The sequence below is a fragment of the Tasmannia lanceolata genome, unplaced genomic scaffold (assembly GCF_043159265.1).
Source record: "Tasmannia lanceolata isolate RefF3 unplaced genomic scaffold, GAP_Taslan_0.1 ptg000006l, whole genome shotgun sequence".
Lineage (NCBI taxonomy): Eukaryota > Viridiplantae > Streptophyta > Magnoliopsida > Canellales > Winteraceae > Tasmannia > Tasmannia lanceolata.
In genome coordinates this window covers 38,737,961-38,753,699 of record NW_027518683.1, presented here as the reverse complement: position 1 = coordinate 38,753,699, position 15,739 = coordinate 38,737,961, and the positions used below count along the sequence as shown (strand labels likewise).

At 35.9% G+C, this 15,739-nt stretch overlaps 1 protein-coding gene across 1 annotated transcript; it reads left to right on the top strand.

Annotated features, from left to right (window-relative positions):
* Positions 1–14,130: 14,130 nt before the first annotated feature.
* On the top strand, positions 14,131–15,189 carry LOC143878975 (uncharacterized). The gene has a single exon (XM_077381188.1). The coding sequence runs from the start codon at positions 14,131–14,133 to the stop codon at positions 15,187–15,189; it is 1,059 nt and encodes a 352-aa protein (XP_077237303.1).
* The last annotated feature ends 550 nt before the right edge of the window (positions 15,190–15,739 follow it).

Here is a 15,739-nt window from a genome sequence, read left to right as displayed (position 1 = left end):
ATCTTCTAATTACTAATTACATTTACTTGGCCAGTTCTATGTTTGTCTCATACAATATTATGAGACCCGATCCCGCGAGAGGTGTCGCGAGCACGCGAGGCGCTACACTCTCTCTTGGTCTCTCGTACTCACGCGAATGGCGTGTGCTTTTTATTATTGATTTTAATTACCCAACCAAGCAGGCAGGAACCAAGCCATAGGGTATAAACAAACGTGCAACCCAGTACCCATAAGGGAAGGGGTAAGCCGGCGAGCCTAGCAAGGTGTGATTTAATTCATCTTTTCCGTGAACTTGGGATCACTAAGGCAATTCGAATTCCACGCAAAGAGAGTGACAGAGTCGCCACCTAGATGAGGGATCTAGGACCCATAATTGACCAGAAATCTAGACTCGTTACCTGGTTACGAGAATTGAAGGTATGAGGAGTTACCACCACATGCACCATTCCTGCCCGATAATCGGTCTTCAATTTCAAAAGTTAACTCTTTTGAATTTCTTTTAAATGGCTCATTTAAATCTATATTAATGTGCGAACTACATGACATGCATCCTAAGATCTAATTTCAGTGTAATTCCTAAATGTGTGTCTTGATTTTCTTAATTTGTTTGAATTCAATCTAAGTGAAAGTTCTCCTAAAATTCTAATTTCATGGAAAGTCCTAAGTGATTTAATTACTTTTAATTTAAGGATTAATGTACAAAACCCCACCCTATATGTGTGGAGCCGACTCGGGCTTGGTATGCTACTCAAGTATCCAAGTTGCCTACGTATCTCAGCTTCACTGGAATCAGAGTCGATCGTAGTTCGGTGCACCTGAACTAAGCTACTTATACCTAACTCATCTAGGACACCGATCTGAACTGGATTTACTGTTTTAACAATTTAAGAGAAATTATTTAGTTTAAGTTGAAGATTTTATTATCCTATGACTTCATCTAAGATGCTATATGGTCATATCTAAGTGCAAGACACCCCTTAGACTAATGCAGGTTAACCTACATCCTAGGTAACTAGGTTTGGCCTATGGGAAAATTGGGTGACTAGTGTAACTAGATCTATAGCGCGGTTGCTATCCATAGCAAACGGCCGTGATGAGGCTGGACTCCTAACTCTAGGACTCCCTAAAACTTAGGACACAACGTGACGTAAGTGTTCCTAAGGGGTCTTAAAGGTTCCTACGATAGGAGACCGTAATCCAACGGCTCCTAAGACGCAGATCGAGTTAATTCGATTTGTTGAACTTAATGATTTTCGATTTTTGAGAATTTTTGATTCCTAAACATCTAAGGAATACCAAAGGCTCTATGGTTGGCAAGTTTCGGCCTCGAATTGCAACCATGGAAGGGAATCGTGCTCTCAACCCTTGTATAATTTAGAACGTAAGTTATAGTATCTTATTGCCTGACATCTTTCTCAGGATTTTCGTGGACAGTGGACCTCGGAGCCAATAACATACTATAATTTACGCACTCCAATTGTGCTGGATCGATCACAATTAGTATATGATTATGGTTACGATCTCGGCAGTTAAATTATCACAGCATAGCCAATTTACAAAGGCAATCTATGAACCTTAAGGTTTCTGTTTCAAAAAAGTAAGGGATTGAATTGATGATGAAAAGTTAAGATTTTTTGGAGATTTTTACTGACCTTTGTATTGATTTGCTATTAAATTGTGATTTAATATCATTAAGACTAGATTGCTAAGATTACAAAGTAACCCTAAGGAATCGAACTCCAAATTAGTTGAAACGTTTCCGGTAACAAGATATGGTTGATTATGGCTTACCGAAAACTTTTCATGAATTATCATTAAGATTTGATATCGATTTCCAATTTTTCAAAATTCAAATCAAATTATAGATTAACACGGAAACCTATATCATATCACTTTTAAGTTACTCCAAACTTTTACAGAATAGATATATAGATGATTAGAGCTTACTGAAAAATTGGTATGAATTATCATTAAGATTTTATATCCATTTCAGATTTTTTAAAATTCAAATCAGATTATAGATTAACACAGCAACTTATAACATATCAATTTCAAATCAACTCAAATTCTTACAGTATAAAGATAATCATAAGATTAGACTACTGTATGACTTTCATAGATTTTTATTACGATTTGATTCCCATTTAAATTCACACAAAAATCAGACGAAACTAAAGAATTACTTAAAAAGCAAACCTAATGGTATCCTAAAATCAAATAAAAAACTCCAGTAGATATATAATAGATTATAAAAAAATTTATCAGAATTTCAAAACTTAAAAATTAAATCTCTTCCATAAAATTGGTTTTTAAATAGAAGAGATCAATTTGTTTCCTAGGAGTTAAAACCCGTTTATTAAAATAAATTGTAAAACGTTATCAAATCTTTGTAAAATTAATTAAAAATATTTCTCTAACATTCCAGTAAACTAAGTTACTGGTTTGTAAAGTAAAATTTTGAAAATTTATTAATTTAATAAGAAAAAGAATTATGGCACGTAAAACGGAGAAGAGATTAGAAAACAGTGAAAACCATATTTGTTTTAAAATATTTTTCAATGGAAACTTCTATTTATTATTAACATTTAATTTTGGAAAGTTTCATCAATTTTTAAAACCATTTGGTATTTATTAAAAATGGCCGAAATGTAAAGTAATTAATAATCCAATTAAATAAACTCCAAAAAATATGAAATTTTTTGGGTGATGTAAAAACCTTGTAAAACTACTGGAAACAAACTTTCACTAAATTTGGACATGATTGGATATACTTTTGGCTCCATTCATCAAGAAATAACCCTTTCCGGGGTTATTCTTTGAAAAATAGAATGAAAAATAAAACGGCCGAATCACGGTTGGAAATTAAGTTTCCAGTAGTTTTGTATTTTATATAAAACCCAGAAAATATCAGTTTTTTAAAAAGAACCATGTTTTCAAACACTTGCTTTGATAATCTAATTTAAATCCATATTGAATAAAAACAAAAGAAAACCATTTTTAAATGGAGGAAAATTAATTTTTGGATCAAATTTTGGATTTTGAAAACTCATAACTTATATTATAACATACTGGAATTTCAAAGAAAAACTCGTTGATTTGATCCATCAAAATTAAAACCCTAGCATGCTTTTTCTACTTCACAAAGATGATGAATCCTTAACGTTGATCGCGATCCTTGTCTCTAGGGTTGGTGATCCAAGATATACGCTTTGTCCAACCCTTTTATACACTAAAAAAGATCCAAAGAATACTCCAATAATCCTTGTGATGCCTTGGAGAAGAAGAAGGAATTCAAGAATTCCTTTTGTGAAGAACACTTGAGAGAGAGATGAACACACTTCATGAGAGATGAAGTTTTTTTCTCTTTTTTTTTTCTTGGGAGGAGAGAGAAAAAAGATGAATTTTGATTTTTTTGGATCCTTCCTAGGATTGTTTGCTTTGATTTTTATACAAAAAGCTAGGGTTAAGAGAGAAATAGTAGTTTCCAATGTGGGAGCTCCATTTTTGGCTTGTTTCCAATTTTTCCCTCTTGCTTTCTTTCTTTCTTGTTTTCAAATTTGATTTGATTCCAATCTTAATTTCTTGTCAATCTAGACATGCTATTCTCATTCCACATTGCTTCTTTGGAAGAAAACTTTTTAAAGCAATCATTCATCTTTTCCTTTTTCCTTCTTTTCTTTTTTTATTCTTTTTATTTTTCTTTTAACAAATATGATGTCACCATTGTGACATCATCAAGGTTGGGTGCTCAACTCATGTGGGTCAGCTATGTGGGGTGCCCACCATGGTGGTCGACCCATATGGGTGAAGCCACATGAGCTCCATCTTTGCAGGCTTTAGCCCAATGGGCCATTTCATGAGTTTCTAAAAATAGCAGCTTTTTCAAAATTCATGTAATTGCTCAAGATCTCTCGGACACAGCTCGGGGTTCAAACGGGAGACATCAGGAATGACCAAAATACCCCTGTAGTGCAAAATGAGCAAAAATGAGGGTAACCCTGAAAATTCTAAAAATAGCAGGTTTTTTCACTTGCTTGGAAACTTGATTTTACATCTTCCGGAGGCCAAAGGAACCCCCTAGAGACCTTCAGGATCGCGAATCAACTTCGAAACTCTCATAATGAGGTGAAATCTACCCTAAAATGCATGGATGCCTAATCTAATGCTGAATACGGACTCAAGACTCTATGATACTATGGAATCTTTCGCTTTTTAAAGCATAGCAAAATGAGAGTGTCTACAGATGCCCCTCTTTGGTAGAGATGACGTAGTCATCGAATACTGTAGACACCCTCATTTTGCTCCGTTTTAATCAACAAAGAAGTTAGTGTTTTTCTATCAGTTTTCTAGTGTCTTTCCTTTCCGCGTCCGTCTTTTACTTTTTAAAATCTTTTTGGTCATTTCCGTCATGCTTCGTGATGTCTTGCTAAGTGTTGAGAAGGGTCATTCACAAGAACCTAAACAAGAGAGAAGTTGGACCCATTTGGTGGCCCGCGTTGAGCATTTTGATCAAGCAAATGTGCCCTGCATTAATTTTCATGAAAAACATGAATTTTGAACTTATTTCGAAAATTATTTTTTGTGGAGGACCCATATATGTTTTGGTCAAATATGCAATGGTGTTCGCTAAGTGCCAAGTTGAATGGATCGGATCATCCTACAAAGATTGCGAGGCGCGCCCAATTTACACCGTAGCCCATCACTTGTACGGCTAAGATCATCTTATAGAAGGGGTTAAGGGTGCGGTCAACCAATTCACCTTGTAGCTCATTATTTAAACGGGCAAGATTGTCAAGTGACCCATCATTTGGACGGTGTGGATCAGCTCATAGAATTGATTAAGGGGGTGCAACTAATTCACGTATTGAGGCTCACAAGTTGAGCGGTTCAGATCACCCTATAGAAATGATATGGAGGGAAAACCAATCTAAGTTTTGCCTCTGATTTGGTGTCATTTGGTCAAAATGATATTATTTAGGGTCAGATCTAACTTGGATTAATATTTGGAACACTTAATTGAAGAAAACCCCCGAAAAATCCATTGATCGGCTCCTTATTCGGCGATCGACCCGTTAAAATGTCTTCGTCTCGACACTTGCCATTTTGGGGAATTTATAATTTAGACAAATTTTCAATTTGAACCATAGAGATATTCTCTAAAATTCTGTCATTTTGGAGTATTTTCTATTTAGGTGTTTGGCTTAATCCTTTTCTAGAATTTTATTTTTCAAAATAATTTTTCATTAGGAGTTGTTTGGCCGAATACTTTCTTTGGATTTTATTTTCCAAATAATGGTCCTTAGATGCTTTTCATCATCAACCATATTAATCTATCAATGAATGGACTAGATTCACCCAAGTCAAAGTTTTTTTCCTTGATAGCAAGTCTCGGTTACTATTAATGGTTATGAATGTCACTATCCATTTTTAGTACTATTCCACGTAGGGAGTTGCTATTAATACATCAGTGACATGCAAAAGCACTGTTAAGAATACTATTCGGTGGTGGCAAGATGAATAGCCATGGTAAGATGTGTTATAAAAGTAAAAAAAAAACGTGCTCTGTTGAGGGATGGGGAGAGAAAATGGAGAGCTTTTCACCGAAAGGGAGAATGCTCTGTTTTTTCTCTCTTCTGTGAAATCAACAACCCAAACTGTTGCTGCCCCTCCCTTTCGAAGAGAATCTCCCGTCTGCTGTGTGGAGAGAGAGCTTTTAGAGAAGATTGTAGAATTGAGAGAGATCTGTCGAGAGTCGGGGAAGATCGAGAGCACGGTTTTTTTTTTCTTCTTTTTTAGTGTGGAGAGCGTCTGTTGCTAAATCCCCCTCCTCTTTTTTGTTTCTTTTTTTATATCCCTTCTCGTGGAGAGGGAAAAAAAAGGGATTAAATATAGCAATCACCCTTAAAAGATATGGAAATCGACAATTTTTTAATGGGAAACCAGAGAGCTGCTGCAACTGAGTAAGGAAAGAGGTGTGCATGGAAAATTCTCCCAAAAATTCCGACAGTGCAACTTACTTTTCCTGGAGAAATCCTTCTAAAGAAAAATTCGATCCAATGCTTTGCTTTGGTTGATGATTCATCTTCTTGCCATTTATTTTTTTTTAAAAAAAACCATCTTGATTGGCAGCACAAGTTGTCTTTTTCTTAGCCATGAGTTGCTTTTGTTGCATGCCTTCATTCCCGCAATAAAACGATCTTCAAAAATTGCTTATAGAAAGCACAGCTGCACTAGTCGTCTCTTTCTTTTCTTTCTTTTTTTTTTCTTAGAATTCGTAATGTGTCCTTTTCAATTCTAGAACTAAAGATGGAATTCTATTTGGGAAACCCAACCCCAAACGGTTAACTCCTCATTGGGAATATTCTTAAATAAGGCCCACACATGGTGGCCCACTTTAGGATGGAAGTTTGCACAATAAGCAAATGAGTCGTCAAATGAATGGCCATTCACTCCAAATCGGCCATTGGATGATCCAATCCGCCCAATTAATGGGCTGCAATGCAAATGGGTTGGGCCCTCAAATCATTTTTCATGGGATGATCCGAGCCACTCATTTATAAAGTTGTGTCTCAGAATCATTTCCAAGGATTATCTGGATAGCTCAACTCAATGGTCGCAACAAAATTGGTAGTTAAAATAACTTCTCTGAGATCTTGACCGTTCCCTTGATGATCATCTTTAGGCATTAGATCGAAGTAGGTTCAAAACTCATTTTTCACTAAAACAATATGCGGACCCCTTGTTTGATCCAAATCTAAACAAATGTTCAATGCGGGCCCACCAAACGGGTCCAAATTCTCCCTTGCTCGGATTCTTGTGAATAACCCCTCTCAACACTAAGCGGGAAAATGCGAAACACGGCAGAAATGATTGAAAAGATTGAGAAAATATAAGAGACGGACACGAAAATAGAAAACACTGGAAAACCGATAGAAAAATATTCACTTCTTTGTTGACTAAGGCAGAGCAAAATGGGGGTGTCTACAGTATGGGAGAGGTAGAGTTACCTATGGTGTCTTCTCCTTTGACTTTTTCTTTCTTATCATCTCCAAAGGTAACATCTCCACCATCCTTGAGTGATAGGGATGCAAATTGAGTGAGGTCTCCGGTCATGTGTCTAGAGCATCCACTATCAAGGTACCATGTGTTCTTCTTGTTATGGCTATTAAGGCATACCTACATATGAATAGGCAAATGAGATCTCTTAGGTACCCAAATCTTCCTAATCTTGCTATGTTCATTTATCTTCACTTTAGAGTTCAATTTGATTTTATCTTGTTTAGCATGCATGCAAGCAATTTTATAATGACCTTCTAAACCACAATAAAAGCAAGTTTTTGTACTACTAGAAGAAGCCTTTACAAATTTATTTTTATAGTTTCATATGGTAGTATTCCATTTATGTCCAAGTCCACTTTTATCATATGACATTCTTTGAATATTAACAAGCATATCCAATTTTAGTGAACTCTGTTCAAATTTTTCAAAAAGTTTCTTTACTTCATCATGTTCATGAGATAGTTTGCTATTTTCATACTTTAGCTTGTTGTTTTCAATAGAAAGTTCTTGTCGATTTTCATTTAAGATTTTGTTGCTAGCATTTAAATCATGAATTTTACTTTTATATTTTTTATTTTCATCATCTAAAAATTCATGGTTTTTCTTTAACCAACCAAATTCTTTTGTCATGTTAGTAAGAGAATTTTCAAGTGATGTATTTCTATCAAATTCAATCTCAAGTTCATCATGTGCATTTTGCAAGGAATCTAGAACTTCTTTTAAAACAATGACATCATTTAAAGTATTTACCTCTTTATTGTCGTTTGTTGAGGCCATGAAGCAAACGTTTTTTGCTATCAAGCAATCTTCTCCATTATTTTGTTCGCCTTCACTTTCAATTTCCCCATCCCATGTGGCAGTCATTCATTTTTTGCCTTCTCTTCTCTTGAAGCGATTATTTGAGGTAGGCTCATTGTTGAGTGGACAATCCGGGCGAATGTGTCCAAGCTTCTTGCAACCGTAGCATCGCGGTTGAGAAGATCCGTCACCGAGCTCTTCTTTCTTCTTGAATGGAGGATTGGTTCTTCTTATTTTTATGCCTCCCATATTTCTTTGCAAGAACTTGATCCTTCTTGTTAGGAGGGCAACTTCATCTTCCATGTCTTCTTTTGCATCTTCATTATCACCTACATTACAAGCAAAAGCAACACCTTTTCCTTTTTCAATTTTATTTTCAATTTCAGGTGCTTTTGTTTTGAAAATCATCTCATGGGTTATTAAGGACCCTATTAGTTCATCTAGGTTCAATGTATTCATGTCCTTGGCTTCGGTGATTGCGGAGGTTTTGGATTCCCATGACAAAGGTAGGGATCTAAGGATTTTGGTCACTAAATCTCTATTTGAAAATTATTTTCCAAGTCCCCTTAGTCCATTTACAAGGTTAGTGAACCTAGTGTACATGTCGGCAATTGTTTCATCGGGTGTCATTTGAAAGAGTTCATATTGCCTAAATAGATGATTCATTTTAGATTCTTTGACTTTGTTGGTTCCCTCATGGGTGACTTCTAAAGTGTCCCAAATATCCTTAGCCGAATTCAAATTTGACACTTTATTGAATTCTCCAGGAGACAAAGCACAAATTAGGGAATTCATGGCTTTGGCATTGCAGTTTGAAGCTTGTTGTTCGGCTTCGGTCCAATCATTTAGATTTCTAGTGGGTAATGCATATTCATTATTAATGGCTCTCTACATTTGGTAATCTTGGGTTAAAAAGATTTTCATTTTGGTTTTCCAAAATCCATAGTTTGATCCATCAAAATAGGGTGGCCTAGTGTTTGAGTAACCTTCATGGTGTTGAGGATGGTTTGCCATTTTTTAGAATCTTTTCTCTAGACCGGTTAGGGTTTTTAAATAAAGTAGAGACGAGGCTTTGATACCAATTGAAATACACAAGAGGGGGTGAATTGGTTTTAACACTAATTTATACCTTTTTAAATTTTAAGTATTAAACCTAATTTAATTTTTCTTCTCTTGATTAGAATTTTGGTTAGTGCAAATAAGATTAAAGACAATGAAATGCCAAACCAAAAAACAAGAATGAAAGTGTAAGAACAAGAAAGAACAAGAAAGAACACACCGATATATAGTGGTTCGGGCAAAGCCCTACTCCACTTTTCTTAAGATCGTCCTTAAGGTTTTCCACTATTGTGAGACCTCCACGATGCCTGGCTCCAAGGCGATTACACTTCCAAAGGATATTAAATGAGGATGCCCTTACACCTTTACACCGACTCTCCTTCGCCGAGTTCTAAGCGATGCTCCCTAGGGTATTAAGGTAGGATGCCCTAGCCACCTTTACAAGAAATAGAAGTTGAATAGCTTGGCTTCTCTTGAAAGCTTGATGCACTTTGTAGTCCCTTGATTGCTCTTGAATAGTGGTAGCAAGTGAAAGCTCTAGATCCAAACTCAAAAGATTTGCAAGTTGCAAGGCAAGTTTGGGAAAAACAAATTCTTAAGCTCAAATGGATTGCAAGTGTGTTTGAAGGCTTAAGGAAGTTTTTCAAATGTTCAAGAGAGAGGAAATAATCCTCTTGATGTTGTATATATAGCCTCTCATCAAAATATGACCGTTTGGGGTGGTAATATCAAAAAACAAAAATTAATTTAAATCCCAACGGCCTTTTCTCAGCTGTCGCGAGGTTCTCGGAGTTCCGAGAAGATTTCTTGGAGTTCCAAGAAAATGACCAGAGTATGAAAAAATACTACTGGACCATTTCTCAGAGTTCCGAGCTCGGAGCTCCGAGAAAAATCTCGGAGTTCCGAGAAGCCTAAAAATCAGCAGACATTTTATTTTTATTGCTTGTTTGATTTTGGGCTTTTGGAACTCAATTCCTATGATAAATTTGGAATGTTTATGAGGGTCCCAACATATTGGTCCACCACATAACCATTCACTAAACCATTTTAGTTCTTAAGTATTTTTGAAAACTCTTTTGAAAAAAAAAACCTTGCCTTGACTTATAAATCTAAAGAGAGAGGATGTACAATGAGTTCTAGGTAAACCTCAACTTCTCTTTAGCCTTGGTCTTCAATTTATTTTCCATCTTGTGTATGCTTGCTTGAGAGATGATGTGAGCTCCACTTAGTTCCTTTGACTCTTGTTGGGTACATCTTCAAGCATGACCATGTACTGTGTTGGTTTCTTCAATAATCAATCCTATCTTAAATACAACACTTCAAGGCAAATTGATTAGTATTCAATAACATAATCAATTATGTTTAGAATCATCAAAACAAGATAGGAGAGTAGACCCTTGGGCTTACAAGGTTAACCTACATCCTAGGTAACTAGGTTTGTCTTATGGGAAAATTGGGTGACTAGTGTAACTAGATCTATGGCGCGGTTGCTATCCATAGCAAACGGCCGTGATGAAGCTGGACTCCTAACTCTAGGGCTCCCTAAAACTTAGGACACAACGTGACGTAAGTGTTCCTAAGTGGTCCTAATGGTTCCTACGATAGGAGACCGTAATCCAACTGCTCTTAAGACGCGGATCGAGTTAATTCGATTTGTTGAACTTAATGATTTCTTATTTTTGAGAATTTTCAATTCCTAAACATCTAAGGAATACCAAAGGCTCTATGGTTCGCAAATTTCGGCCTCGAATCGCAACCATGGAAGGGAATCGTGCTCTCAACCCTTGTATAATTTAGCACGTAAGTTATAGTATCTTATTGCCTGGCATGTTTCTCAGGATTTCCGTGGACAGTGGACCTCAGAGCCAATAACATACTATAATTTACGTACTCCAATTATGCTGGATCGATCGCAATTAGTATACGATTATGGTTACAATCTCGGCAGTTAAATTATCACAACATAGCCAATTTACAAAGGCAATCTATGAACCCTAAGGTTTCTGTTTCAAAAAAGTTAGGGATTGAATTAATGATGAAAAGTTAAGGTTTTTTGGAGATTTTTACTGACCTTTGTATTGATTTGCTATTAAATTGTGATTTAATATCATTAAGAACAGATTGTTAGGATTACATAGTAACCCTAAGTAATCAAACTCTAAAGTAGTTGAAACGTTTCCAGTAACAAGATATGGATCATTGTGGCTTACGAGAAAACTTTCATGAATTATCATTAAGATGTGATATCAATTTCCAATTTTTCAAAATTCAAATCAGATTATAGATTAACACAGAAACCTATATCATATCAGTTTTAAATTGCTCTAAACGTTTACAGCATAGAGATATAGATGATTAGAGCTTACTGAAAAATTGGCATGAATTATCATTAAGATTTGATATCAATTTTTGATTTTTCAAAATTCAAATCAGATTATAGATTAACACAGCAACCTATAGCATATCAATTTCAAATCAACACATACTCTTACAATATAAAGACAATCATAAGATTAGAGTACTGTATGACTTTCATGGATTTGTATTACGATTTGATGCCCATTTAAATTCACACAAAAATCAGATGAAACTAAAGAATTACTTAAAAAGCAAACCTCATGGTATCCTAAAATCAAATAACAAACTCCAGTGGATATATAATAGATTATAAATTTTTTTTATCAAAATTTCAAAACTTAAAAATTAAATCTCCTCCTTAAAATTGGTTTTTAAATATAAGAGATCAATTTGTTTCCTAGGCGTTAAAATCCGTTTATTAAAATAAATTGTAAAACCTTATCAAATCTTTGCAAAATCAATTGAAAATATTTCTCTAACATTCCAGTAACCTAAATTATTGGTTTGTAAAGAAACATTTTGAAAATTTATTAATTTAATAAGAAAAAGAATTATGGCACGTAAAACGGGAAAGCGATTAGAAAACAGTGAAAACCATATTTGTTTTAAAATATTTTTCAATGAAAACTTCCATTTATTATTAAGATTTAATTTTGGAAAGTTTCATCAATTTTTAAACCCATTTGGTATTTATTAAAAATGGCCGATATGTAAAATAATTAATAATCCGATTAAATAAACTCCAAAAAATATAAAAATTTTTGGGTGATCTAACAAACCTTGTAAAACTACTGGAAACAAACTTTCACTAAATTTGGACATGATTGGATATACTTTTGGCTCCATTCATCAAGAAATAATCCTTTTCAGGGTTATTCTTTGAAAAATAGAATGAAAAATAAAGCGGCCGAACCACGGTTGGAAATTAAGTTTCCAGTAATTTTGTATTTTATATAAAACCCAAAAAATATCAGTTTTTTAAAAAGAACCATGTTTTCAAACACTTGCTTTGATAATCTAATTTAAATCCATGTTGAATAAAAACAAAAGAAAACCATTTTTAAATGGAGGAAAATTAATTTTTGGATCAAATTTTGGATTTTGAAAACTCATAATCTATATTATAACATACTGGAATTTCAAAGAAAAACTCGTTGATTTGATCCATCAAAATTAAAACCCTAGCATGCTTTTTCTACTTCACAAAGATGAGGAATCCTTACCGTTGATCGCGATCCTTGTCTCTAGGTTTGGTGATCCAAGATATACGCTAAAAAAGATCCAAAGAACACTCCAATAATCCTTGATTGTGTGATGCCTTAGAAAGAATTCCTTTTGTGAAGAACACTTGAGAGAGAGATGAACACACTTCAAGAGAGAGGAGGTTTTCTTCCCTTTTTTTTCTTGGGAGGAGAGAGAAAAATGGCGAATTTGGATTTTTTTTGGATCTTTCCTAGGATTGTTTGCGTTGAATTTTATACCAAAAAGCTACGGTTAAGAGAGAAATAGTAGTTTCCAATGTGAGAGCTCACTTTTTGGCTTGTTTCCAATTTTCCACTCTTGCTTTCTTTCTTTCTTGTTTCCAAATTTGATTTGATTCCAATCTTAATTTCTTGTCAATCAAGACATGGTATTCTCATTTCACATTGCTTCTTTGGAAGCAAACTTTTTTAAGCAATCATTCCTCTTTTCCTTTTTCCTTCTTTTCTTTTTATTATTCTTTTTATTTTTCTTTTAAAAAATATGATGTCACCATTGTGACATCATCAAGGTTGGGTGCTCAACTCATGTGGGTCAGCCATGTGGGGTGCCCACCATGGTGGTCGACCATATGGGTGAACCCACATGAGCTCCATCTTTGCGGGCTTTAGCCGAATGGGCCATTTCACACGGGTTTCGGGTTTTTTCGTAAAAATTCAATAAAATCTTTCTAAATTCAACATTCTATATATGGACCCAACCCATTTGACATTTATGGTGCATCCCTCAAACATGATCGGACCATCTTTTTTGGAAAACAACTTTTCGGACCAAAATGCCCCTATTTGACTGTTAGACATCCAAATGCGACCAAAATACCCTCAGATTGGTTCACCCCTAAAGGGAAAAATAAAAAATAGAAAGTTTTTGTGGTCAAACTTAAATAATAGAAACTTTCAAAATTGGGTCTTTTCGGTGAGCAATATTAAACAGGATCATTTGGTATCCCCTGAAAATACCCAAAATGCCCTCAACACTTAGAATTTCCAAATTAAGCGAAACCCCTGAGAAATTCTAAATTTAGCAGGTTTCCCAAATCTTACGAAATTACTCCTAATCCATCAACTGTACCCTCGAGATGGTTTTGGATATATGAGAAATGATTGAAACATCCATAAGATGATGGAAATGTGGAAGCCCCACGAGTTTCTAAAAATAGCAGCTTTTTCAAAATTCATGTAATCGCTCAAGATCTCTCGGACACAGCTCGGGGTTCAAACGGGACACATCAGGAATGACAAAAATACCCTGTAGTGCAAAATGGGCAAAAATGAAGGAAACCCTGAAAATTCTAAAAATAGCAGGCTTTTTCACTTGCTTGGAAACTTGATTTTACATCTTCCGGAGGCCAAAGGAACCCCCTAGAGACCTTCAGAATCGCGAATCAACTTCAAAACTCCCATAATGAGGTGAAATCTACCCTAAAATGTATGGATGCCTAATCTAATGCTGAATACGGACTCTAGACTCGATGATATTACCAAATCTTTTGCTTTTTAAAGCGTAGCAAAATGGGAGTGTCTACAAATATTCATTCTAACGTAGTCCCTACTGTACAGGCACGATGCAAAGTTCAACAGGGATTTCCATAGTGATATGAATGTTAGTGATGGCATTGAATGCGAGGATGGTAACAGTATAAAGGGTGATGATGACTTTGTTGAGGACAGTGAGCGCGAAGGTGTTTTTGGTAAGGAAGATGAGTGCGAAGGTGTACTCCCCCTCGTTGGTCTACAGAACGTTGTGGGTGACCCGTTCTGTAATACATATACAAGGGAGCCATTGGAAGTAGATGAGATGGTTGTAGATGAATTAAATGAGGGACGTATAGAACTTGAGGAGATCAAGGTGGGGGGAATCTTCCCGAATTTGAAAGTATTTAAGAACAAAGTCAAAGAGTACGCAATTGAACGGAAATTTGTATTCGTCCTAGTAGATTCAAAGCCTACAAAGTATGCTGTTAGATGCAAGGATAAAAGTTGCCCCTTCAAAATCAGTGGGAGAAATTATTTGGATCATATTATGGTAAAAAGGTTTGTTCCAGAGTATACATACTCACGTACTTTGAGGGGTAATGACCATCTCCTTGTCACAGCAGCTTGGGCAGCAGACACCTGCCTTGGGTTATTTCCCTGCCCAGGAGACGTGAGGCCTACTTTGATAAGAGCATACGTCAAGGATAAGTGGGGTATAACCATAAGCTATGCGAAGGCTTTCAATGCGAATGTCATTATACACGAAATAATGTGTGGAAATGCCGAGGCGTCTTACCGCATCCTTCCTGCATATGCTGAAGAGATGGAGAGATGCAATCCTGGCACCATTATGTGTGTATATCGAAGTCGGGAGCTATGGACGGGTGGAGATAATACATTTGGTCATTTATTTTGGTCATTCGGCCTTAACATACGCGCCTTCAGTCGAACAATTAGACCACTGATACTAATTGATGGGACACATTTCCGAGGCAAGTATAAAGGAATTTTATTGGCTGTGACTGCAGTAGATGGTGAAGGTGGATTATTTCCGTTAGCATATGCAGTTGTTGTGAATGAGATGTATGAGAGCTGGCTATGGTTTCTTCGTTTACTCCGCCAGAGGGTGATACCAGCAGAAAAAAAAACAACGAATTCACTATCTTCTCTGATCGGATGAAGGGTTTGCCTAGAGCTATAGACGAAGCATTGCCGGGATCATACCTTAGCTACTGTATTCGTCACCTCAATGCCAATTTCCTGAAGACCTTTAAGAGTTAAATACTTTGCAAACTATTTTCGAGAGCCGCATATGCTTTAAGGGAGAGAGACTATAAGGAGACGATGGAATGTATTAAATGACGCACGGGAGTTACCGATCGCGGCTCTAGTCGATCACACTAGATGGAAAGTATAAGACTACTTCCACCTTCGCCGCAAGGCTGCTTCTGAATGAAAAATGCATTTGACCCATAATGCAGAAAAATGGTTAGACAGATCATGTCTGTATGGCAGTAAGTTTACACCCCGGCCGTGTAGTTGGAATGAATATGAAGTGATATCATCAACTAATACGGATCGTGTGGACTTAGAGAAGAGAACATTAGCGTGTGGTCTTTTCCAAATGATGGGATTGCCGTGTGGGCATGCCATAGCAGCCATGGGAGTAAACAAGCTGGACAAATATAGGTACTGCCAGGATTGGTTTTTAGCTTCAACTTATCGGACTA

Coding starts and splice junctions, on each gene's coding strand:
- LOC143878975 (XM_077381188.1), top strand. CDS start 14,131: ATGAATGTTAGTGATGGCATTGAATGCGAGGATGGTAACAGTATAAAG.